Source organism: Cyprinodon variegatus, unplaced genomic scaffold, assembly GCF_000732505.1.
Source record: "Cyprinodon variegatus isolate N-32 unplaced genomic scaffold, C_variegatus-1.0 Scaffold281, whole genome shotgun sequence".
Lineage (NCBI taxonomy): Eukaryota > Metazoa > Chordata > Actinopteri > Cyprinodontiformes > Cyprinodontidae > Cyprinodon > Cyprinodon variegatus.
This window is the reverse complement of record NW_015150734.1, coordinates 456,895-484,276: the sequence shown is the minus strand read 5'-3', so window position 1 is coordinate 484,276 and position 27,382 is coordinate 456,895. Positions and strand designations below refer to the sequence as shown.

Below are 27,382 nucleotides of genomic sequence, written 5' to 3'. Positions count from 1 at the left end.
ATTTACAACTGAATTGCAACACTATGCCCTCTGAAAAGTTTGCATACACAGACATCAGAAAGTAAAACAATACAACTTTGAAATGTTTTCAAATACTACTATGAAACATCCCAAATTTACATGGCAAACACAACTTTTTAAGATATTCCTTACATCACAACAGCCTGTTTTGAATAATATTAAAAAAATATTTTTAAAAGCACAACACCTTGAAGAATTATTAAACTTTTCTTAGTAGAGCAAAATATTTATTTTTAATGGACAATAAAATTAATTGCACAACCCCCTACCTTCCCCATCAGTCGTATTCATAATTGTGGCATGTGTAAAAATCACTTCCAGTTGTGCAATCTTTATGTGTCCAGGACTTGCAAATCCACCACTGCAGCCACATTTCCCTGGATGTTGAAGAGCTCTCCACCTTAGGGACAGTTGCAATAAGTGTTGAAGCTCTCCCCAAGCTGTCAGCTATGACAGAACACCATTTGCTTGCTAGACATACGGCTTATAGCAAATGCTAATGATATAACTCCAAAGTAAGATAAACAATGATTCAGTCTAGCTAAGATGTAATGAACTGATATAAATGGGGAGGACAGCATTCACACCTCCAGAACATGTTTTGTTAGAAGCAGGGTCTAACTGGGCATGTGCAGTATTACTGCCATCAATATAGCATATTGGGGAAAAAAATCTTCCCTATATATATCTTTTTTTTTAAGAATCAGCTGCAAATGTAAATAGTATATCGTTTAGAAATAATGTACTATCATCATACTGCATATAATGGATTGTGTGCCATTGGTGCAAAGATATAGCACATAGGTAACAATCTGTGGCTCCGGAGCCACAAGTGGCTCTTCAGATACTCAACAATTTCTCTTCATCACTTTGGCTAAAAGTAAGAAGGAGACAGTTAATAATTTAAAATAATTTCATTACATTAAATGGGGGACTGCACGGTGGGTAGCGCAGCTGCATTGAGTCAAGACCTGGGGTCTTTCTTCAGTGTGCACTTTTTGGTTCTGTTTAAGTTTTCTTTTTGAGTTTTCAGTTATACTTTTTATTCTTGTCCTTCTGTGTTTTCTAGTTTATTGGTTTAATTACCATTTTTGTTGTTCTAGCTGTTTTTAATTATATTTTTTCGTTCTTTTGTATTTCTAGAGTTACTCTCTGTTGCCCCCTTGTGTTTGTTTCCTTTCCCCTTGGCTTCCTTCTAGACGCCTCCATCCACACCTGTTCCTTGTCAGCTCATTGGTCCAGTCTTTCCATATATAGTCTCCCTGTGCAGTTCCTCAGTGCTGGTTCCTCATATCTTCCTGGCTCCTCATGTGTGCTTTGACTGATTGTCCCTTAGATCCTGACTTTCTGTAGTTTGCCTCCTGATCTCTTATTTTGGGTTCTAAAAACCTTCCACCCAACCGCGACTTTCTGTTCATGTGTGGGTTTTCTCCGGGTACTCCTGCTTTTTCCCACAGTCCAAAAACACGACTGTTATGTTAATTAGCATTTCTAAACTTGTCCTTAAGTATGAGTTTGTGTGTGCAAGGTTGTGTGTCCTTGTGTCTCTCACACATAGACTGCCAGAGATAGGCACCATCTCCACTGCAACCCTGACGGAATAAGTGGGAGAAGATGGATGGATTGAATTTTTTCTCAAACAATTGACTCTAAATGTTACAGAAATATATATTGTGATCATTTAAAAGTAGGAAAATCACTATTTGTTTTTTCGTCTTCTTTATTGCATTACTTTCCACAAATTTCAGCCAACAATTTGAAACATATTTATTCTCTTTGAGAAAGTTTTTACCTTCCTTTTACAAACAAAAATGTTAAATGGCACAGTGGTTATTTGAAAGGATAAATCTCCTGTGGAAGATATTTATTAAATAAAAGTATTTTAAAGGTAATGTTTATTTGCAACTCTAAACAAGTTTCATTAGCTTGATTCAAGTCAAAAATATTCAATGTAATTAAGATGTTTTTATGTAAGATTAAGATAAGTAAAAGTACTTATGAATAATTAGAAGTAAACTATTTCATTTTAGCTCTGACTGTATATTTTTGCTCAAATCCTGTTAAAAAGGTAAACGTCTGTCCCAGTTCTAAGACTTTTGAGGCCTCCATCAGGTTTCCATTCATAATTGTCCTGTATTTAGCCTCATCTACAAATAGTTCCCTTCAACCTCAGCCAGACTTCCTGTTCCTGTTGCAGAAATGATTCTTTAAAGACACTCTGTCCATGAAGCTCTACACAATATAAAATGTGATTTTCAGGGTGAAGACATCTCACCCTCTTATATATATTTTGCAGATTGTTTTTCTGCTTTTTAAAGCTACCTAAGTTGTTGACATTTTATGCTCTTCTGTTTTTCTTTTATTGCAAACCCAAGCATGCTTTATAAAACTTTATGGATTTGAAAATCAATAGTCTCAGGAAATCATTAAAATTCAAAATTTCTTGAAGCAAACACTGACCCATTCTTCTGAGATACTATAGGTTACAATCTGCTCTGAGGCTATAGATAGATCACAATAATAAAGACACAACTCTTGGGCTTTGACAGTGTGCCACAATGCAGATTTTTCACTCCTCATTTTCAGTTTAAATAATTCCCTTCAGCTTTGCAGTACTGACTTAAAACTGGCTTTACACTCATGGTGATTCTCTGTGTTTGTGCTTTTGTAAAACCACAGCAGTGTGCAAATGTTCTAGGTTTATGTGAAAGAATGCTATAAAATGTAGATATTTAAAGAATTGCTAGTTTATTTTTCATAAGTTTACAAAGCTATCTTTGTTTTTTAGATGTAAAATGCAAGCTTTTATCAACCATATTTTGTTAAGCATTCTGAATTCTTTAAGTATTTGTATAGTGTTCTATCTTTCTATCTAATACTTCTCTACTCTCCACCTTCCTCATAGAAACTAGAGGTATAGTTTTTGGGGTTAAATATCTTAAAGAATAAGTTGCAATTTTATCTTTTGCATTTTTGATCCTATCAGGAATGATAAGAAAAAAAAAATCTTAATGCAAAGAAGAAAGCATGCCTCTTATGAAACCGAACAGAAAAATGTACTAGTCATAGGAAATTAATGAGTGAAGGGGATTTATGAGATTGCATGGTTACCTTGTTGGCAGGAGAGTTCCTAGTCGTAATTGTGTGTTTTGGTGAGAGATAATGATGATTAACAACCAGTGGTATTAACACAGGTTGACATGAGGGTATTTTAGAAAGTGATGTGTATGGATTAGAATAAGACAGCAGGAGGGATTCGGCTGTTTCCTGTGATTCCCAGGCAGCTCAGTGGAGACTTCCTCTGCAGGCAGCAGCTGCTGGCAGCGTGACATTCTTAATTTGCAGTTGGGGTAAAACCAAACAGATTTATTATCAGAGAAGGATGCTCAGTGTTTTTTCTTTTATGTCTCCTGTATTAGACGTTGCATGTTGTTTAATTGTGCACTGAAGTAATTCTCCAGCAGCATTTATGCACAGGGGGCTCCTGTTTTGTAGGTACTGCATGTAGCCTTTGTTGAGCCTGGCTGTGCACAAATACCAAGCTGAGAGTAGCTGTTGAACTTTGGAAATGTCAGTCCTTGCTCCTTGCAGAGAGTGCTATCGCTTCGGTCCTGAGTGTCCTCCCCGCGCATCTAAAACTTTCCCTGCTCTGCCAGTGACCTCCTGAAATCTTTTGAAGGTAGTTCTCGGTTGCAGACAGGAAAAGCTTGGAGGATTCAGGGACTCAGTTCAAACATACACAACCCTTTCTTTTTTTTTTTTTAAGTCTACCTCGATGGTGGTGCCGTAAACACATTTGACCCACTGATACAGTCACAGTGTACAGTATAAAGGGGAAATATGCTGATTTCAGTAGTGTTGTGACTCTTTCTAAATAATTTGAATGAAACACAAGGTGCACTTAAATGTATTACTGTGTTTACATACAAGTGTTTAGCTACTGTGCATGTCATGTCTTTTTAATACGTCTCAGTAGTCAAGATATGACCCTACTAAATGACAATGCATCTTAAAGAGCAGGGCAGAAATACTGAGGTCTGTGCTGCAATGGTTTGCATTTAGCCTGATGGTCTACACTTATTAGTCAGATTAAAAATAGGATATACACACTATAAGTATTATTTATGAAATATTTATGAGCAGTGTTTAATTACTATTTTTTTAATATTACACATGACTGGGTTTAAAAATAATAATTTGAAAAGCTTTAGGAGCTTTTTTGCTGTTCTGGTTGCAAAACTACAAACAAAAACCAACGGCATTCAAAGCTCAGTTGACTTTACTATGAATCCTGAGTTAAAGAAGAGAAGTATATATATGCATTGACTTTTATTAACTAAATTGTCAATGTTTCTGTTTTGTCTGTTTTTTCTTATGTCTCTTCTCTATTGTAATCTGCAATGTTCTTGAACTAAACCAAATAAATAAGTTAGATGAAGATGTATGTTAACCTTTGTTCTATTTAGTTAATTATCAGGTTTGCAGGATATGAATGAAAATTAATCTGCCTACGATGCTTTCCCAAAGGACTGATATAACCCAAACCTTTTTTTACATTCTGTCATGCTTCAACCAACAAATGCCAGTTGGATTAGCAGTTTAAACAAACACAAGACATCATTATTTCAAAACAGAATGAAAGAAATAAATGTTTTTTTTATTTCATAAACTATAGTACGATGAATTGCTCTCAGAGGACGAGTAATAGTATATTTCGTTGTTCAGTCTCTGTGTAAATCCAGCGGTTCTGGAGCCTCTGGGGTTTGTTGGAGAACATTAGTGAACAAAAAGATTTATCAAGACAAAGGAACACAGCAGACAGTTTTCTGTCCTTCTTCTGGTATAGTAACCATATTGTAAGATAAAAGCCTACCAGTCAGATGAGGCCATAATTAAACTTTTGCAGTTTGTAGGAGAGAAATTGCAAGGTACATCTTGTTGAATTCACCTTGCTTACACTTGAGATTGGCTGGACAGTGACTCAAAACACAGAGCTGCAGTGTATTTACAGATACAGTGGGGTGATTTATATTAAGGTCCATTCATTACTCAAAATGGCATGGTCAAGGTCCAGATTTAATCCAAATTGAGATTCTTTTGTGAAACTTAAAAATGGTTGCTCACAGATTTTCTTAATCGGAATAGACTGAGCTTGAGCCGAGGAAAAATGGGAAAAATATTGTTTCTTGACAGTGTGCCAGCTGGTGAAATATCCCAAAGGGCTTCAAAATGTAACTACAACATAATGCATGACTGCACATAACAATTTTATTTTTCTTCTTTATGAAATGTAAAATCATGTATCATTTTTCCTTTATTATAAGAGGATGAGTTACAGTGAAGAGTTTACAGCAGCCGATGATCACTGTTTTTATATTGTTGTAGAGGGACAGCACTAAGTCCTTCCTGTCATATTACCAATCACATGGTGTAAAAGATAAACCTGTGCATGCTCTGTTTCACATGCTTGAAGTGCATAAACAAACAAGCAGAGAAGAAGTAAAAGGAGGCCTGTTAATTCCAGCTATGATCAGCTTATATGGTTGATTCATGTAAAATGGAGTTTTACAATTGATAAGTTTTTCTTCTTTTTGGGCTCATTATTTATTTTACAGATCTCTTTTTCCTTGAATAAGTAAATAATGCTAGTAGCTTTGCTGAAACTTTTTTAATTGGGACTAAAATGACAGTCGGCGTGAATGTGTGCCCTCTCTTTTTAGCTGTTCATTCACAGAGCAAAGATCCCATTGACTCCCCAGAGACAATTACTCCCTCTTCCACAGATCAACTCTCTGCAAACTGCAGTTGTTGACTCTTGACCTTCCGTCGTACCCAGCAGCAGCTCCAAATAAAATAATGTTATCGTCTGTCTTCTTTCAAATCCCTATTTTCTCCCATGGTACCAGGCTCCAGGAGGGATTTCGGGCAGCTCTTGAGTGCCTCCGTGTGGTCATTTTTCTTAACTTGTTTTTATGCTAGAAAATATACATTCTGCTGCCTGTAAAGAAAGGTTGTGACAAAGCTTTGTGACATTTGTGCAGCAATTTGTCTCTACGTGTGATAATGTTATGAAGCATGTGTCTTTGCATGCGTGGGTGTAACTAAAAAGTATGTCAAAAGTTTAATCACAATAAGCACGTGTCAGTACATCTGACTTTGATTTGTCAGGGTGTGCACAAACATGTCACCTTTAACAAGGCAACAGAACTCTTGAAAGTGACGGCCTGTCTCCTCTTTTTGCAGGAAGCGCTTTGAACCTCACATGCAGAGCATTTTTTGGCTACAGCGGAGACGCCAGCCCACTCATCTACTGGATGAAGGGGGACAAGTTCATAGAGGACCTGGATGAAGAGAGGGTCCAGGAAAGTGAGATCAAGTAAGAAACACAGGGATTTGCCTCAAGTCATTTCCTCAAGCTCAGCAGTAATGAGAAATTAACAGCAGATGTGGACAAATTTGCCATAAAGGATTTAATGATAGTTCGAGTAGTTTTTGCATGTTTTAGTCCATTAGCTTTAAATTGCACAGACTAAACCATCAAGAGATTTATTCCCTGCCTTTAAAGCTATCTTTTTTTAAGTTGTTGTTTTATGCTGTGAACACTGTACAGTGGCCTGCAACTTTTTTATAAGCTCTGCCAGGTTTCAATGGATTGTTCTGTTTTGCAGTTGTTAAAGAAAACTCTGGAAGAATGCATCCTCAGTTTTAGTGCATTTATTCAGTAGGGAGTAAAATTTACCATAAGAAATAACTGCTGTCATTTGCTAGACAGTGGGAGTGCCCATTAGAGTTGCAGTAAGAACAAATTATAGTCAAACTCTGGTTTTACTTCTACTTAATAACTTTAATCAGATCATAGGTTGGATTTTAACCTTTTCTTTCTATTGTGCTGCAGTAAACCTTTGAAAAAAGGGAGTTTTTATTCAACTTTCCAGGGGTGCTGCTTTATCTTGATAAATGCCAGTATTGTGTACATACCATACTTCTACCTGGGAAAGAAACAGGACAACTTACCATCGTAAAAAGCATATAAACCAAGGAGCATTTAGTTTTCTGAAATCATAGGTCAGTTGAGCAATTCATAGATAAATCAAGCCAGATCCAGGGAGCCAAAGATGCACAACATACAGTATTATGTAACATGCAAAATTGTATCCCTTCTTTATCGTTTGAAAATGTTTTGTAAACCACTGTTTCTTAACAAAACATTTTTTTTTTGCATGTTTTTTCCTTCTTTTTGACATTTATTCTTTTTTAAATAGAAGGCTCTGATATTAAAATTTGCCAAGGTGCCACATAACCCAGGAATTCTTCATTTTACATCATTTTAAAGGCAGTGTGACAAACTGAAAAGTGTGGTCGACATATGTGGCTAAAGTGGTGCATAAAAAGAGAGAGCCAAAATGTTGGGCAAAAAATGGCAATAGCCAATAGTTGGAGGGATCTGCAACACCTGTAAACGACACTAATACGGATGATTCTCTATTAGCACAGATTAGACTGCTATATTTTTAAATAAAGATACTCTTGCTTTAAATGTCTGAAAGGCCTGGAGGGAAATCCTATTCTCAATTGTTGAGGAGAGGATTATGTGAATAAATAAAATGTATTAATTTAAAAATGTCAATTTAGTTTAAACAAGGACTTAAGGTTATACTATTTTATAAAGATATTCATGAGATTTATTTTTTAATTCCAAGGAGGCACAGGCCAATATGTATAATTGTTTGATATTATGGCTCATTGCATTTATTTGAAATAAAAAGAAGATAATTATCTCTGTTGCAGCCCAAGAAATATGAATTTTCTATTATTACAGGTACAGTAGAGAATTATAATATTTTCTATAACATCCCCGACTGGGTAGCCTGTGAGTTGTTAATGGCTTTTTGCAGGGAGTATTTTATTCTTCCCAGTTTGGTTTTCATAAAGCAATGCAAGTCAAGTTAGCAGCTGCTGGCTGGTTTAGTTCTCACTCTATTTGCACTGATAGCCAACTTGCAGCTGGTTATTTTAAAGACACTGGACTAAATTTTCAGCTGTAGCCATAAAGCAGTAACCTTATATATGATTACATGATTGTTGATTGGTAATTTTCAGTTAATTTCTGTGTCACTCTTTTTCATTCTTTTGTGGTTGGAAATATATCAAACAACAGAATTTTCATTTTCTTAATCGAGAGAGAAAAAATTATTGTCTTCGTCAAGCTGACTGGCAGTGTGTGCAAAAAACAAAAAAATGTGAGGGAGGGAGAGTGCAGTAATATATCATGGTTTATACAGTTAGGAATTATATTGCATTAGAAAGAAACCACCATTTATCGATTTTCTTATAGCTGATTGTACCAGTATGGTTTTTGCTTATCATGTTAAGTTGAATGACTTCAAGAAAGGTTTTCAAATTTGTTTAGAGTCTGAGCCAACAGAGGTATAAAAAACTCTTTGCCCTTGATTAAATAATCATGTTGTTTTTAAATGTTAGCAGAAAAGAAAATTATAAAATTGGACAAGACAATAATCTCTATATGCAGAGGTGTGTTTATGGAAAACAATGGTTGAAGTTGGGCTTTGACGCTCAGGTTCATTGTGTAGAATATTATATCTCCAATCGATTCTACTATTTAAAGAGTAAGAATAGTAGTAAAAGCAATATTTGCTGGATCATTAGCCAGGTTATCTGTTGATGTAAGACTACAGTCAGCTGCTTGACCAGGATGTTCTACTATATGCAGCTTACCAACAGTAGTTCAATCTGAAAAACTCACACGAAGAGAAAAGACAATTAGGAGAAATTTATTGATGCAATTACTTTGTCTTTGGAGCTCAGACCTCGGCAGGAAACATAGCGCTTAATTTGATAGATATGCATGAACAGGAGCAAAGAATAGGGGTGTTTCCACCCAGGCCTTAAACTGGTGTCGGAGTGGAGATAGATGAAGTTGGTCAGTCTGTAGACTGCTGGTTAGTGAGACGGTATGCTGAGCTTTATGGGGAGATCCAGTAGACTGCGTGAGCTGATAATAGAGCTTCACTCAGGGACCTGGAAGATGGAAGTTCAGTTTGATAACACAGATTGAGAGAACCTGTCAATGATGAGCAAGCATGGAGCGACAGTGGAGAGGAAATTTCTGGCAGAACCAGGCTCAAAATGGCGGTCTTCTGCCGGACTGGTTAAAATGAGACGCGGAATTCAGTAAGAGTACAGGAGGAATGACACTGATGAAGCTTTAGCTACGATGGTGGAGGAGGGGCTGGAGGTGGGTTGAAACGGTGTCATCTGAATGAAGTCACAGCGCATCCACCGCCTGCACACAGGAGCAGACAGGTGCGTATCAGAGGCCTTTTAAGATGAACTTTGGAAGCCGATTGGCTTTCGTGGAGGTGTGGTTCAAAGCTGATTAGCTTAGTCGCAGGTGGATGTAGGAAAGCAATGAGTTTCTTCAGTTGAACAGGCTCCGAGTGTGTGTCAGAAGAGTGTGTTTAAAGTCAGGAAATTAGTTTTTTAAAGTGAAAGACAATTTTTTTTGCCTTATTTAAGCATTGTGCTGCGGTGCAAATGATAGGGTACATGCAGCACTGCTTTACTTTATGCCCTAGACGGACAGATGAAACTGTTTAAATTTTAAAAGGATTTTAAACCGCAAAAAATGGTTAATTATTAAACAAAGCTTCTTTTTTTGTTTTGCATATAAAATCCATTTTTGATTTACAAAATAGAAAACATGTATGTGCCCTTCTGTGTATAGTGTAGAACATATATGTCCTTACATATATTTTCATTAACTCTATTCCTCACTGACAAGCAGAACAAGCAATATGTTGCATCTTTAAAGATGCCTCGAAACATTCTTTCCTTCCAAGCCATTTAAAACAAGAGTGTTTTATTTGAGAAATTAGTGGTCCTAATTCATAATTCCTATTAGGGTTGTTTGCTAGGGATACAGCTCCCTCCAGTTATTGGCTATGGCCATTTTTCCCCAAAATTTTGGATCTCCTTCTCTGCACCACTTATAGCCACATCATGCAGATGTTCCATAAGAACTTGAGGAGATGGAAAATGAGGTACAGGAGGTGAAGAGAGATGCAGAATTCAGAGTAAAAGAATAGGCAGATAGATTGAAAAAATATGTTTTAAGTCGCTGCAGAGCAAAGTTAACGAAGATGCATCTGTGATGGCGAGTTTTTTCATGCGCTGATGCATGCATGCAGGAGAAACAAATTGCAGTTTAAACAAGCCCTTTGCTCTCCTCTTCCTCTATTACTCCCTGACAACAACATTCCCCCTACTCAAAGGCTGAGCGCTTCTCTGCTCAATAATTCATATGCGGACTTCATGCAGCAGATCAATAATATATTCGATCATCCGTTCTCTGTTGATGATGCTGATACTCTGGGCTTTCTCAGATCCTGCTTTGATTTTATTTCCATAAGCATAGCTAGAGAGAAAGTCAGGAGAGCCACAGGGGAGACAAGAAAGAAGAAGATAAACCTGAACTAATCTGTACAGTATGAGGTCAAGTTTTCTGCCTTTAATATGATAACATGTATCTTCCTGAAGGGTTATCTTCTCATCTTGGGTTTGGCACCCTGAGTTTTACTGCTGTCTTGTCAGCAGTAGAATCTAAGCGCAGAGAGATGCAGTCAAACCTTGAGTTGCTTCGTGTTTCTACAGGCATTTATTTACCCAACTCAGAGACTATTGATTTTGGAGATTGGAGTTCATTTCTGTAGTAACCTGAGCCCATAAATTCTCATTTGTTCCACCGGGGACAAGACTGCTTCTGTTATCACTGCACGGCTGGCTGGACATTAGCATAGCATGCAAAGATTAATAAATTAACAAAACAAATCTGCCTCAGCATAATGAAGTAAGTGTTCGATAAATTATTGAGTACGTTGGCTTAGTGTTTTGCAGGTGTGTACTGAGGTGAGTAGGCTATATGGAGCAGTGAGTAAAGTTGAAATTCATCACTTAATGAGCAGGCATTCTAGTATTGTTTGTAATTACAGAAAAACCAAATACTTTCGGATAAAAAGGTTTGTTATACAATCCTTCTGTTAAAGCAACAGTAACATCCTTAACCCAAACAAAGGACATGTTTTTTTTGTCTCTGAAGTTAAGATGGGGTGTTACGACTTTAGCCAGATTCCTTCTTTTTTGCAGCCCTCCTCTGCTCACAAAACATTGATTATAAAGAAAAGAGATCACATGTAAGAGCCCTCAAATGGACGTTCTCTGTCAAGTGCATAAGCTTCAGAAAGAGGAAGAGGAGATCCATCGCTCATTGATAGAATAATTGTTATTTGCCAAATAAAAAAAATCTGCTGAAATCTGCACCTCAGTGGGATTCCTCTTGGGCCTAACCTTTTATATCCCATCCGGTCTGGAATCTTTAAAATCCCCCAAGTCTGCCTGGAGAGTGTTACTATACAAAGAAATAACAATTTTTTTTCAATAATAAATAGATATAAATATTAGCATCCCTATTAAAGGTCTTAGACCTTATGTGGTTGATTTGAAGATATTTTAATATCCTGAAACATAATGAATCTAATGTTCCAAGGAATCTTCAAAATATGTGTGTTTACTGAACTACTGGTTAAAATATTTTGAAGAGAAAAATGTAATTCTGTCTTAAACTTTATTTTGGAGAACTCAACTTTTGTTTTTCTTTTTGTTTTCCCCCCTTATCTGCATGTGACAGAATTAGTCTAATTGGATCAAATTCATCTCTGCTTTTTAGCTTTGGAATGTACTTCTTTATGCTTACTATCTTACTATCTGTGCAAGCTTTTAATACATTTTGTTCATTTTTATTAAGCTAAGTACGACTTTTTTCATGTATTTGACCAGCAAATATCGTATCCTACTTCATCTCCCCTCCTATACCTGGGACCTCAGTGACCTTAACTCAGAAGAGTCAATTTTGCCAAACCAATTATATGCAGTCACAAAAAGTGTTTATCTCTTCACAATAAATGTAACACATCACCCTATTTTCCACTCCCTGAAACTTCAAAATCTCCATTTTAGGCCCAGGTGGTCATTTTCTATCAGTCTAAGGACAGAAAGTTGCCTTTGTAGGCTCATGCTGTGATTATGTGAAATGACAGGCTTCAAAGTTGGCAGCATTCCCTGGAGAGACATGAATTATTCTCATGCCTTCATCTCAACCCCCCATCCCATACCCCACAGAACAACAACTCAGGATCAACAACACTGCCTGAAACCCTCCTCTTACATAGCATGGTACACTTTCAATTACCATTGACAAAATCTCTCCAACAAGCCATCCTTATGTGCAGTTTATTGGCTGGAAGGTGGGAGCTGTTAAACCTCTACCACCTAAGCACACACACAACCCATGCTTCCCCAATGCAACCCAGCAGGCACACAATCCCTGATCCCACTCCTCCTTCTCATCATGGCGAATGATACACACATAACCACACTAACTGCAGTGATGCATTTTCTCATTTGTTTCCTCTGAAGCATCATTTGTGCTGAGGGTTTGGTAAAAGTGGGGTAAGTAGTTTGTATAAGGTATAAGAGAGCGTTGTCTCCCATTTCTGTACTCCATCAGACTCAAGCAGCCCAGCGGGAGGTGGGGGGGCTCATTTACTTTTTGGAATATTACTATCTCTCCTTCTTATCGTTACCATGGCAGCCGCTATAAAAAGAATATCTTCTCATCACCATTATTTGCCCAACCCCCCCCCAACACACACACACACACCTACACACAATCTCAGGAAGATCCCTTATTGATTTTTGTTGCTCACATGTTTTGAGTACAGAGAAAAGAAATTAACATTCCATGAATAGCAAAAGCAAAACAGAAAGGGGCCCTCCAATGGATCTAGATTGCAATTTGGACTGATCTATCAATTACTTCCTGTTTTTTTTAGGTCACAGGGGTGACAGGTCTAGAGGGGGATGGTAAGATATCCAGCTCCAAAGCAAAATTCTCCTGTTTATTAGTTTATAGTTCCTTTAGCAGATCCTTTGTCTTCCTTGCGGTCCCCACATTTCAGGACTTTTCCAGAAAAGCCTCTAATAAAGGGATGGAGAACCCATCCTAATAAGATCCTGAAAACATCTGTATTTCTCATGATCTCCCAATTAGGATTTTTGGTTCTGGGGTCCGTTTCAAGAATTGGGTTTAATAAACTCAGATTCAAATTCCCAACTCTAAATTGATCTAGCCTAAGGCCGGTAACTCTGAGTTTTCAGTTTCAGATTGCTATGAGTTAGTTCAGACAACGCTAAGTAGGTCAACTCAGAGTTAAACAGGTGCTTAACAAGATTGAAAAGCCGTTATCAGTGGAGCCCCAATACAATGAGTTACCATGACAACAGGCAACAGGAAGTTCGTATTTTGTGTCACTGGAACTGGGGTTTCTAATGAAGAAAAAGTTAAGAAAGTGTTTAAAAGAACGTACAAAAATAGCGCTACAGCTGCAAAGCAGAGGAAGATGGTGGAGAAGAAGATTGTTGCTCGAGTTAATTCCCAAGTTTATATGAAGTGTACTGTGGTAGGCTATTTTTACATTTGTTAAAAGCACTCTCCTCTCTGTTACTCCATTTGTAGATCACTAAAAAAAGATTCTTCCAGATCAAAATCGCACACCTAGACTGAACTGTAATAATATATTTTCTAAATTACATTTTCGCAGCAGAAACTTAATTTCAGAAAGTAAAAAAAAAATAATAATAACCTTGCAAGAATTAAGTTTTACCTAGAAATGTTTTGAAATTTATCAGCTTGATGGAATATATATTTATGATATATGAAATACATTTCTTCATAGTCAAAATAATACAAATGCTTACCAGTAACAATAGGAATATGAAGATCTTTAATTTATTTGTAGACATCCAGAATGTTTACTTTAGAGGTGACTGAAATCATTTTGTTGGAAATGGTCATTATGACAAGGAAAAGTTTTTTTTTTTCCAGATATCAGGAGTTCAGTAAAACTATTAAATTTTAAAAGGCTTGCCATAGTCTGTTATGATCATGATAACATTACGGGTTCATTGCATTTTATGGCGCTGTGCTACCCACTGCTTTAATCAGCCATCCCTTTAATGATGTTCCCAAATTATTTCTACACTAACAATGTCCCTCACGATCCGATATTAAATGAATTACAGTCTGGTATTGACAATACTAATACAATACCTTTTTACAATACCCCTAATGTGTTTAGTAAGTGTATAAACTATTGTAACTGCTCTTTAACAGTGGTTTTCACACACTCTCCTCATGACCCAGTGTCCTGCATGTTTTAGTGTTACCTCCACAAACCTGACCTAATAAACAGGTGATTAACAGCCCTTGGTGGATGCTGGGGAGGAATTCAATACTCTGCTGGAGCAGTAACGCATCTAAAACAGAAAAGTTAGATCCCATGTTCGAAAACCAGTAATGTATATTATTGGGTGGCTCTAATTTAATACTTGTCAATTCCTTAGAAATATTTAGTTAAATAAATAGATGCCATCATTATTGCAATAAATAGTCCATATCTATGTTTTACCAATTAAACAGTAATACCTAATTGGACTTATTGTAATTAGCAAAACATATATTTCCTAAACTATTTCTTAACCATCTAATCTATTTTTTTTTTTAAGTTCACAAAACCTACTTTGTTACAGCTGCTATGTATGATTACTATAGTCAACTTTAAATTGTTCATTCTTTAGGAAATCGTACTTAAACCGAGCTTTTCTGCTTGTTTAAAAAGCTGAAATAATGCAGGGTTATTTGATGGAAGCATGTGTTTCTTATTATTTTAGAACCAATTTTAGAAACGTGAGAGAGCCAAACAACAACAGCTTAGTGCCATTTAAAGCTCTAAATATTCTTGCACTGTAGATAACAACAGCTCTTTTTGCTAGACCAAGTACCTCTGTCCATCTTCCGTTTTGGGAAAGTTGAGGTGCCTTCAGTGTTAAGGAAAGTTTAGCCTTTCAAGGCTTTGTTCTCTGTATTCTGTGTGACTCATGGGTAGCTGCATTGATTGATTCACTGCTGGATCTCAGGGCCAAATTTTCCCTTTGAAATGTATAGAAAATGTTGCAAGCAGTCTGTTCTGCACCTATCCTGTTCTGGACAGTAGGGTGCAGGTCAACTTAATGAAAAGCATTGAAGAATGTTGTCCCTCAGTCTGCAGGGACAGCCATTCTGGAGCTCTCCCAGATGCAGCCCTTTCCAGGTCTACATGAGAGAGGATGAGAGGGCATGTTCTCAGGGCGTTATAGGAAGCACGAGAAAACGTTTCATGATGTCCTTCAAAGCTGAAGCTCATTCTTTGGCATCGTCTTAAAGAGGGAGCCTTACTTTGAAGGGCAGAGCCAACCTGCATTATGTTCTCCCAGTTCTTACATTTTGTATCAAGGCTTATGGCACTGCAACTGACAAGAACTAAGGACAATGCAGTGTACTTCCTGCAAAAAAGTTCTTCATACTAACAGCTTAATGTTCATTACCCTATGTAGGGAGCAAAGATAATTTGAGAATTTTGTTGTTTTTTATTTGCTAAGATGTTTCTTTAGCAGGCCAGACCAGAGCAAGACTCACTATACTTCGGACGATGTCCTCACATCTGCTTTATCAAAGCCGCAGACAGATATCAACTCCTGACTTGGATTAGAAAATCAAACTTATTCTAGCTAAAAATCTAGACTTTAGACTTACTGTCATACTGGTCAGTTCTTGCTTTAAGGCTCCAGTGCATGCTGAACGTCATAGCTTGATGATCCAGACAAAATTAAATTACCTGGAAAAAGCTAGGAGGGAACCATAGAATCTTGAACCAGGCTGGTCTTCAACTACGGTAATATATCTTTAGATACTGCCCATGAAAACCACAGACAGGCTAAGAAAATACAGTACAGGGCAGATCTGGAGAAGTCTATCCTGGTGAACATAGCCAGGAATAAGTTCAACTTCATGTTAACAATGCAGACAGATTTTTGTTGGGCAGGATGTAAACTTCCTGGATCTTCCATTAAAATCCAGGGTGGCTGCATCCCAATTTTATTGCAGAAGAGTAAACTTCAAACTAAAAATCCATCAATCAAAACTATATACAGATGGGTAACTGTACTGTTTAGTAATTGTTATCAACAAAGGAGATATTCTTAAATTGTTGTGTTTCTTTGTTTGCAGGCTTGTCAGGGAGCATCTTGGAGAGCAGGAAGTGGCAATTTCCTTGACCATTGACTCTTTAGAGGAGGAGGATTTAGGAAATTATTCCTGTATTGTGGAAAATAGAGACGGGCGTCGCCAAGCAACCATCCATCTCTTCAGGCGGGGTAAGAAAAACTGGGTATTTCCCATTTCAAATTTAAAAACTAACATCTTTTTACATATTTTTCATAGAATTCAGTTTTCCTTGTCAGATATTTTGCTCGCTTTAAGCTTAGTCATAAATAAAATAATCAAAGCAGGCTGCAACATTTCATCAGATACTTTGTTCTCTTTTTTCTTTTTCATTAGTTTGTTTATATTTACCCACACTTTGTGATTGCATTTGGTACTGTCTTATCTTCAGTGTTTGCACCAGCAGCTTTGTAGCTATTTTGGCTCTCTTGCATGACTTCTCTGAAGCTCTTTTCATGCTCTGGCTGTCACCCCACAAGAGAGGTAATTTGATGGCTGTTTAAACAGCAAATTGGTCTTCAGCTTTTCCCAACTGGCCAATACATCCAGCATACAATTACATTTTAAGTCTTTATATGTCTGTTTCCCCGCTTTAATCTCTTTCTCTGTGATCATCCTTTGTAGACAGCCCAGTTCCGTTTGAGTGGTCTTTTCGGACTGCAGACGGCTTCATTTAACTCTTTTTTTGTCAAAGGAGAGAGAAGCTAAGTCAAGCTCTCTTTGACTTTCTCATCCAGATCTTGATGTGTATTTTATGTTTCCCACAAAAAAGAACACATCACTCGCAAGCCCTGCGGCAGGTCTAACGTCGCTGCAGGCTGCCTTTCCTTGGATCTACAAAAAAAGGGAGAATATTTGACAGAGTATTGGTCAGTGGGCCTTAAATAGTTCCATAAAATAAGATAATAGGAGGTAATAATCAGCTAGGAGCATTAAAGTTTTTTGAAAAGCCAATAAACCTTTTTTTTTCCCCAACATCAAGCTCTTATTTTCTTACAGGATTTACTTTTTAGGCAGAGTGGCAGGTAACTGGTAGTTCTTTACATGAAGCCATTTTTAACACATTGATGCTCCCTCCCACCTATTGTCACCCCTGCAAAAGATTTGGAAATGCTTTTATTCAAAAAAAAGCATGAAAAAATTGGATTATCTAACTTTTTAAATTACTTAAACCTATTAAATAGAAAAAATAACATCCTATCAGTTTTTGTTTTGTTTTGTTTGCAAATCTGTGGTGTTCCCCTTGTGGTAATGATTCCTACTCGTTAAGTCTACCTTAGAATATTGTTTTTATTTACACTTGATTTTCTAAATTAAATCAGTTTCAAGGATTCCATTATTGGTAGTATTTAAGTTAGACACATTTTCCTTTGTCACTCTTCTATGGAAAAACAAAAGAGAACATGCATTTCAAATAAAGGAAATATGTCTTCGTCTTCATAAGTCAGGATAAGGCTAAAAGTAAACTGCTCTCTACTCAATATCTATTGTATATTCAGAGCAATTATTTAGAACCATTCCAGTATTGACAAACAAGTCTGATTAAAAACCTGAATTTGTTTTGCCCCACACAAAGTTAGAAGGACAGCAAGCAAAAGAAATCTTCAGAGCTGATTATTAATGTTTACATGCACAAAATTTCACAACTGAATTGAAATGTGTTCATAATCATCAAGCAAAAAAAAGAATTAGCTTGTACTGTTTATATGGACATGTCACTTGAATGAATGGCCGATTAGGCTAAAAATGTGTTGTAAATATGCCAGTAGAAATATTCTGTCTTGACTGTATCGACTCAAACCAGAAGTATAACAAACTGATGTGGGATGCACATTACTCTTTACATTACTAGACATACAGCAACAGCTTCATCGGGTACAAAACATACCTTCCTTTAATCCTGTATCATTCCAAGAAATGCATCCCACAAGGTACCTGTGGGTTGAACAAATGATTAGTGGTTATTTAAATTCCATTAATTTCAGTTTAATTATATGCCGAGATTTTTATATGTTTCAAAACACACCTAGTTATCTCAAGGCATTTTACATTGACAGTTCAAACAGATCATATAATCAGATGAAATAGGTCTAGCAACAATGATTTTGTGGGATAAAAAACAATTAGCTTGTATGGTATTTTCCATATGAATTAGATCAATATTTATTTTTTGTTTTCCATATTTAAGAGTGTTTTTTGCTACAGCAATAGACTAATAATTCATTTTAATATCTTTTTTTACTAGAGATACCAATACATTTGGAGGGGTGTGTTGTTTGATACATAGTACAATTAATAGCACTTCTTCAATGACTTTCAAGACTGACCCCAGCAGTCTATGGGTGAGAGGCGGGGTACACCCTGGAGAGGTCACCAGTCCAGAAAAGCAATCATTTATGCCCACACTCACACCTAAGGAGAATTTAGAGAAGCCAATTAACCCAACAGTCACCTTTTTGGACTGTGGGAGGAAGCCGGAGTACCCAGAGAGAGACCATACATGCACAGGGAAAACATGCAAACTCCATGCAGAAAGACCCCAGGCCTGTAACCGAAGCCTACAAGGCAGAAGTGCTACCCACTGCTGCCTTATACAGCCATATACAGAATATATAGAGCTCATTAAAAAAATAATAAATTTCTGAAGACTAATTAGTCATAAAAATGTGAAATTCTCTTGTTAAAAATAAATTTTTGCTTTTGATTACATTAAACAAAAAAGGGAAAGGTTATGTAAACAATATAGGAAAGAAAACATATTTCTGCTTTATATTGTTTCTTTGGCGGCATGAGAATACGTGTATCTCTGCTCTGTCTGATAAAATAGAGATAGGATTGCAGCTGCCATGGCAGCCATGCAGTGTTAAAGCCCACAGTGTGACAAAGATAAAAGTTGAACGTGTTCTAGCTGAGCCAACCAGGTAAATGCTGCTTTAATACACATCATAACTCATCCTCAAGCCAGGTCTCAGGGGAGACATGGAGACGATAATGGAGAAGAGAAATGGACTGAAAAGGGAAGGAAAAAGGGGCGCAAACACAGATGGAGAAGCAAGTGACAGCAAGATGAGTAATCTAAAACCTGTTGTTTTGAAAATGCCGCCATCCATGTCCAGAATTGTTACAGCCCCACTATGGATGACGGTGAGGGTGCAGAGCTGTGTCATTGCTACACCATGAAAAAGAAATGAAGCCCATTTCTCATTAGATTTTTGTGCCCCTCATGTCTCCCTGTGCAATGTGTTCTCTCATTTTTCTCAAACTCATTATAGGCCTTATGTCTCTGAAGACTGATTCTGCTTTGTTCTCAAGCTTGGAGACTTCTGTAGGTTGTCCAGCTTTTTGGCAAAAGTTAAATTCCCTTTTAAATGCAAATTCTCTTACTTTGAATGTTGTTAAACAAAAATGGATTGATCCTGGTTCCATTTTAATGCAGAAACAATACTCTTAACTACCAAATCTGTAAAAGGAGACAAAGCTGTGATTGTGTCAGCAGTTTTTCTCATATTTTCTGTCTGTGTTTCTTGTCCTGAGCAGAGCTCATGTACACGGTGGAGCTGGCAGGAGGTCTGGGAGCGATTCTGCTGCTTCTCATCTTCCTCATCTCCCTCTACAAATGCTACAAGATTGAGCTGATGCTTTTTTATAGGAGGCACTTTGGCAGCGAAGATGTAGATGGAGGTAAGGTTAACCCACTGTATCTAAAACACACTGGGTATATATATAAATATATTTATATATATGAAATAACAAATACAATTTTACTGAACAGGAACTGACTCCCCGGTAGATTTAAATCTGTTCTCTACTTTTTCCTAAGTGGCCAGGGACCTCATCTACCCTGGCTCTGTTGGGAAAAGAAGAGGAAGGATTTTCAATTTGTTGCCCATTTAAAAATAGATCACTCTCAATATGTCAGGGAAGGAAGCTTATTCAGCTCTGAGAAAAGCCAGGTAGTAACAGAGGGGGGTTGGACAAATAGGAGCCAAACAGGTCTGAAATTGTGAAATGGATGTTTTATTGCAAAACATAGTTAACTTTCTCTTCAGTCAAATAGCTCTCTGTTTATGTCCCAGCATATCTCTGTGTCCTTAAAAATTCTGAAAACAAGGAACTCACAGCTTTTGGGTTTTTTTTTTCCCCCTTCCACATGCATGAATTATCTATTACAGGCAGTTTTGTTGACTCAAACTTCTACATGATTAAGTCACACTGTCAGGGGCCGCTGATACAAGCGTTTTTGATTTCTCCAGCTTTGCTTGGTGGTTAATTTGAGCCGTCAGTTATTAATTTGAAAGCACTGTTTGATGTTCGGATCCAATTGAGTGCGGGTCTGGCCCTTTCTAGGGAGTCACAAAGCCTCCTATGCTTCTCAAAAGAGTTTTTGATAAAGCCCTTCTTCCCTTTTTGGCTGTCCCACATTCAAGTTATACAGAGAATAATGACTAGCAGTCACTGAACATGTCATCGCCACTGTGCTTCTTTTATTCTATTTTCTGCCTTTTCAGTTCTTCTCACTGTCTTCTGAGGAATCATTGTGAGGTGTGTAGCAGTGCAAGGCTTGGATCTTGATTTGGGTGTGTGTATATATGTAGCCAGATTTTTGTTGTTGTTTTTTTCTTCATGGCCTAATGGATGTGACGCCACTGGGAATCAGTGTGTGTACTCAGTTGTTTACGGCGAGCCCTTCTGTTCCAAATAAAACTGCTGAGCAGAAAATAGTAAGGAGTTATTTTGGAGAAGTATTGCTCTAGTTAAAAATTGGCCTATTCCTGTGAAGGAAGTAGTGCAGACCGATTTGGGATCAGAGACTGCAGCCCAACTTTTATCAGATGAACACTGCAGAGCTTAAGTCAGTGACTTTGCAGGAATCCTTTCTTGTTACCTAATATTGCCAACAACAAACAATTCCATATTTTGAGATGTAAAAAAGGAATTAATCCCTCATATTGGGTAATCATGCTGCAGCAGTGGAAAGAAAAGACAAACTTTTTAACGGGAACCAACATCCTGCAGATTTTTTTCCATTGACTTGTTTTTGGAGTTGTATCGATTGTGGTGTTTAATTCCATGTTTTAGTTTATGAAACCTTTGCTGTTCTTCTTTGAAAAGGTTCCTTGTGAAAAGAACTCAGAGAGATATTTCTGGTTTAGAAAAAATTGACTTTTTTCCTTGAGCCTGATTTTGTGTCTTAAAGGAGGTGCAAACGTGTTTGTGTGTGCAGAGCAAATCTTCAAAGAAGGTACAACTGATATGCATCTGCAGTTTAGCAGCCAGCGTGCGCAAACCATGTTTGCCACCCCTGCTGTCATTGATATGCAAATCAAATTCCTGGGTGGAGGATATATGTAATTGTAGAGATCAACCGTGTGAAAAGCAATTTAAAAGAAGGATGTCAATAGATTTACAATAGTTGAAAAGTTGAGTAAAGTTTTTTATATATACATATATATAAATGAAAGTCCTTACTAGTGAAAGAGTGACTAAAATGATCAGTTAGCTGATGGCAATATATAGTTAAACCACAAATTTGTTAATTCCTTTTGGCAGATTTAGGTTTAAAGTAGCTTTAATTTTACCAATGCATTCCTTCTGACTGGCAGCAATATTAATCTTTCAGAGATTTAACTTAAACCAGAGGCTCAGATTGAATCTGAATGAGAAACCCTTGGAGAGATATAAAAAAAAATTATATATCACAGTGATCATGATAAGGCCTTCTTGGAAATGTTTTTACACATTTTTTGGAGGTGGTAGTATTTCTGTTTCTTTTGATCTACTATGACATCATGAGTCATTGTAAGAACTGGAAACAGGTGAAGGAGAGGCTCTAGAGATGGAGGTGTGCACTGAAGTGAGGCAGAATTAAAGTAAGGATGAAAGATTAAAATATTCAGGTTATGAAAGATGAAATAAGGCTGCAAGATGTAAGGATTAAGTGCCTGGTTTCAACCATCATGAGCAACAGACACAGCAGAGGCTATAAAGAGATGTGTGTGTTGGCTGGTTATGATGGAACAATATCTGCAAGGCAAGAATTAAAGTAAACATTTCCTTGTAGTCAGATCAACTACAATGTGTAATTCAGAGAGTGGCACTAATGAAGACGAGGGAAGAGGAGCTAGAGGATATAAAGATGACTGACATGAGACTGAAGTGCAAGATAAAGATGAGAGGCTAAGATGAGTCGCTGCGGTATCCTCCAAAGGTTTCTTCCCTGTGAGATTCCCCATTGAGAGTTTGGATGTAATTTGAAAGCTAACACCTAACCACCAGGAGATAAGTATTTCTATATGTAAGATTAAGATTATTATTTTAAGCTGTATGCAAGAAAATGCATTCCAGAAATAACCTTCATATTCTTATCAGATGGGACATATATATGAGCCTCTCAGAGAAGGACCTGCTCCTATTTCATCCCTGGCATAAATTGATTTGTTTTCATTGCTGTTATACAGAGAGAGAAATAGAAAAAATAAGATATGAATTGTGATTCTTTCAAGATGTTATTATGTTGCCCAGTCAACATTGCAGTTTCGGCCCATGTTAACGTAAGAGTCCACAGAAATTTGCCAAGCTTGCAAATGAAATGCCTTAAAAAATTTTTAAACATGTTTAGGTTTCACTCTTACAGTAAATGTTTGTGCATGTAAGCACCTTTACTCATCATTTTTAAGAAATCGCTGCCTTTTCCCTATATTTTTCAGAAAACAAAGATTATGATGCATACCTTTCATACACCAAAGTGGACCCTGATCAGTGGAGTCAGGAAACCAGAGAGGAGGAGCGCTTCGCCCTGGAAATCCTCCCCGATGTGCTGGAAAAACATTACGGTTACAAACTCTTCATCCCGGATCGAGACCTCATTCCAACAGGCAGTAAGTGCTCTGAATGTGTGTGCTCACATGCAGACAGCCCAGGAAACACGTGCAAAAGAGTATACAGAACATTTGCTTTCTCTGCATATAGAATTCTGTTGCAGTGTTTATTGTATTGCATTGCCCTTTGTCTTTGATTAACACGTTGTCTACATTGTTTCCACTGTTTTCGTCTTATGTTTTGTACTGTTAAACAGATTTAGGCTTAAGGCTGTCAGAAAGTTCACCGTATATATTGCTACCAATCAACTTACTGTGTCATAAAGTAATGGACTCCATCAATACCAATGACGGTGTGCAGTCATGTGACAACAAGTCTTTAGCATTATTCTATAATTATTGAATTCCTGTACGTTTTATTGAGGGATCTCTTTGGACCCTGCAGTTTACAGTATTGTGGGCTTAGTTTATTGTGAAAGCTCTGTGCCCAAGCGTTATGGTAAAACCATGGATATCCCAAACATAGCTGGTCTGTAATAATCACACGCTCCTTTCCTCTTTGTAATTTGAAGATGTTATTGAATATTCATCAACATGGGCAGATTTTTTTTCCCTAATTAAATACATAATACATTATTTGTAGCAAAACGAATCCAGGGATCCGTTTCATGAAGCAGGTTTAACAAAATCAGATGCAAATCCACAACTCTAATTGATCTAGCCTAAAGTCGGGAACTCTGAGTGTTCTGCTATCAATTATTTCAATCAATTTTAACTAGGTCCACTCAGAGTTAAGCGCATGTGCAACAAGTTCGAAAAGCCATTTTCAGTGGAGCATTGATTCAATGAGTCACCATGACAACAGGCAACAGGAAGTGCCTATTTCACCCCACTGGAACTAGAGATTTTATTGGAGAAATGCAAAAAAATTAAATAAAAAAGAAGAATGTGTTTAAAACAGAGAAACAGCGCTACAGCTATAAAGGAAAGGAAGATGGTGAAGGAGAAGATTGTTGCTCGAGTTAATGCGTAGGTTTATATGAACTGGGCTATGGCAGGCCATTTATACATTTATTAAAAGCACTCCTCTCTGTTGTTCCATTTCTAAATCACTAGAATAAGATTCTTCCTGATCAAAATCACACTCATAGACCTAACTGTAATAATATATTTTCTAAATTACTTTTTTGTCGCAGAAACTGAATTTTAGAAAGTAAAAAAACAAAACAAAATTATACTACTAAGAATTAAGTTTTATATATCTAGAAATGTTTACACATTTTAAGTGGCCGTTCAGCTTTACTGAAAATGTATTAATGATATCTGAAAAACATTTTTTTCATAGTCGAAATAATACAAATGCTGACCAGTAATATTAGGAATATGGAGATTCATTTATAGACATCCAGAATGTTTATTCTAGATTTGGAGAATGTCATTGTGTAAAAAAAGAATTTTTAAATATCAGCAACCATTCAGTAAAACTAGTACTTATCAAAGGACTTGCCTAAGCTGTTGTTGGAAATATTAAGGGATTATATCTTGAATGGTAGTAGATTAATGCATCTATTTAGGGGAAATCTTCTGGCAGCAAGTGAAGATGAAGTCCAAAATTGTTGTTCTAATATAAAGATTCTGTTCCTTATGTTCTTCTTTTACACAGTAAAGTGTCTTTTGCAGCCGCATCCCATTTATTGGCATGTTATCATCCCAATGAATGGGATTTGTGAACCGGAAAAGTCAGTGTCTCCCTTTTTCAGGTTCAGAAAACAGGTTTAGAAAAGTTTTTGGTAACCCTGCTTCGTGAAGCGGACCTAAACTCTGTTAGGTCTGTAGACCTGCACTCTTAACTTTGGTAAGTTAACCAAATGTTCCTTTATTGTCATTTTTTAAGTAAATCTTCACCTCTACAGATTACCTCCGACTACAGAAACAGTCAGATTTCCCAAAGAACATAAATTAAACACAAACCTATTTAAAGTACTCAAGTATTTTGTGCTTCCTGGCTTATCCTACCCTGAAGAGGATAAGTAATCTAATACTTTAATAAGATAATCAGGGTTTTTTTAAGATGAATATTTCAAATTTCCAAAATATTTAGTTGAAAAGTGTCAGCATGAATTTTTTTTACATGCATCGTCCCAAATGTGTTTGATAGAAGCTGAAGATCAAACCTGTTTCTGGACTGGCTACTACTGAAGAGGGAATACAGTATGAGGGATGCACTGGGAGCTGAGATATTGAACAAATTCATCGTCGCCTCTGGTTTTCATCTATGCAGGAATAAATCCATGAAAATTCTGTGTGAACATATTTTTATGTGAGCTTACTCGTGCCTAGTTAGGAGTCCGTTTGTGCCAGTGGAACACAGTGTGCTCTACTTTGTAGCGATGCTGCGTGTTTGTACTGTAGGCTTCATGTGGCACAGATAAAACGCAAAACACATCCTACTTGGTCCAGAAAGAATTAAACATCAGTGGGAAATGTGCAAAGGCTCCGAGCCACGCCAACTGAGCCGCCTCTATCCTTTAATTAAAAGAAAATTGCCGCCAGCATCAGTGCCAAACAGAATCATTGCAGATGAATGTCCAATCAGGGAAACATGTTATGTGATTAATTATATGTGAAGATAGAAGCTGAGTGAGAGGAGGCAGTTCTTCCTTTTACAACTGTGTTTAAAGTTGTTCTGTGTCTTGTCTTTAATGTGTACTGCCTGTGACCTGAATGTTAAAATGTTTATGTTTAGGTCTCACCAATGAGCATTACCAGGATGACACTCGACTCTTTGGAGGTACTCACCCTCTTGCATTTAGAGTAGCTGCTTTCATTTACCTTCACATTAGACACTGCAGGGCAATGCAAAAATAGACACTGCTGCTAAATTAAACCTATGTAAAACCGCTCATATATACATATTCTATATTTTAAAAAAAAGAATATTCTCCACATACTCTATAGTCATAATTTCAAATTGTATAATAACATAGTTTCTGGTTTCCGGATCCTTTTTGAGTAGATTTCAAGTAAAGTTCATCACTAACTATAAAAGAAGTACATATCTTTCAGCTAATAATAAACGTGATAAATACAGTAGATCTTATACACTATCAGCACTATCATTGCTCATAGCCCTAAGTTAATTTTCTTAGAAAACTAGAATATAGCAGCAAAGGAAACAGATTTTTTATGGAACAATGTAATCTCATTTACTGGCTATTTCAAAAGGGGGGACAGCTTACAGGTTATTGCTGAACACGCTTTTTTAAGTTGCTCTATATCTAAGGGTATTAATGGAAAGTTAAGTGGAAGGAAATGGTGTGTTAAAAGGATGTAGAAACAACAGGAATATAGAAACAACAGCCTTCAGAGGACTGGGCAGCAGTGTCTATGGAAGAGTTTCCACTGTGTTTAATCAAGTCAAAAGGCAGAACAACTACCGGTACCTAGAAGAAAACTTGGAGAGCACCTTTTGCTTTCCTCTGCTGACAAGTTGGATGGAAGATGGAGATTGCCAACAGTACCAGTACTTGGTTTTATCACCATAAAATTGTGCTCGATAGGTGTGAAAATCATCAGGACAGTGGAATATTAAAGAAAAAGGGACTCATCAAAGGTTGTTGTTGCAGCATGCTGAGCAGAAATAGTTTTTATTAGCCTTAATCCACAATTATGATCAAATGTAATACAACACTATGTTGCATAAATAAGTACAATTTGAATTTAACTTTTAAACTAAATTACTTGAAAATGTATTAACACTTCATTCTCACACAAATCAATGCAGATGCTCACTGAACAAATCAGAATTCGATAATGACTCCTTCAAGTAATTTTAAATAAAACTCATACCTCATTTGTATCAGCATTTAACTCGTATTCTTTTGCATCAGACTTTTTCTCTCTAAATAAGCTGAATATAGTATACTGTACTAGATCGAAGTTGACTTTCAGGTAGAGGGGCTTGCTGTTAGATGAGATTCTCAAAGTGAAATCTATAACTCATCAGAAAGCAGTGTTGTTAAACCTGCAAGACAGAATTATAATCAAAGACAAACTTCTTTGGAAAGATGATGTCTTTTTAGGTGCTAAAAAGCCCTGTAGCCTTAGTCATAAAAAAAATCCTTGGAAACCTCAAAAGCCTTTCCTACAATTGTCTGACAGGTCACACTGAGCAGACAGTTGCAAACAACGAGTTCAGACGATTAGCCAACCGGACAAACTTTGTGAAGGAGAAATGGTTTCTGCAGTGCTTCTCTCGGTTCCCTGTGAAACATTGGATGACCTAAAAAGAAGATTTCTCAACCAAATCAAACAAAAAGGGGAAATTCTTTCGTTTTGAATATTTGACACCATCCCTGCTATGAAAAGT

General features: G+C 36.9%; 1 protein-coding gene across 2 annotated transcripts in view; it reads left to right on the top strand.

The window, feature by feature from the left end:
- Positions 1–27,382, top strand: part of il1rapl1 (interleukin 1 receptor accessory protein like 1) — a 288,146-nt gene that overhangs the window by 257,076 nt on the left and 3,688 nt on the right. The window contains exons 7-11 of one of the 2 annotated variants that reach the window (XM_015383288.1): positions 6,265–6,397; positions 16,202–16,347; positions 19,733–19,876; positions 22,903–23,073; positions 25,760–25,804. In XM_015383288.1, the coding sequence (XP_015238774.1) occupies positions 6,265–6,397; positions 16,202–16,347; positions 19,733–19,876; positions 22,903–23,073; positions 25,760–25,804 (639 nt within the window). The remainder of the gene's footprint in view (positions 1–6,264; positions 6,398–16,201; positions 16,348–19,732; positions 19,877–22,902; positions 23,074–25,759; positions 25,805–27,382) is intronic. The other variant, XM_015383289.1, reaches the window with a different exon arrangement.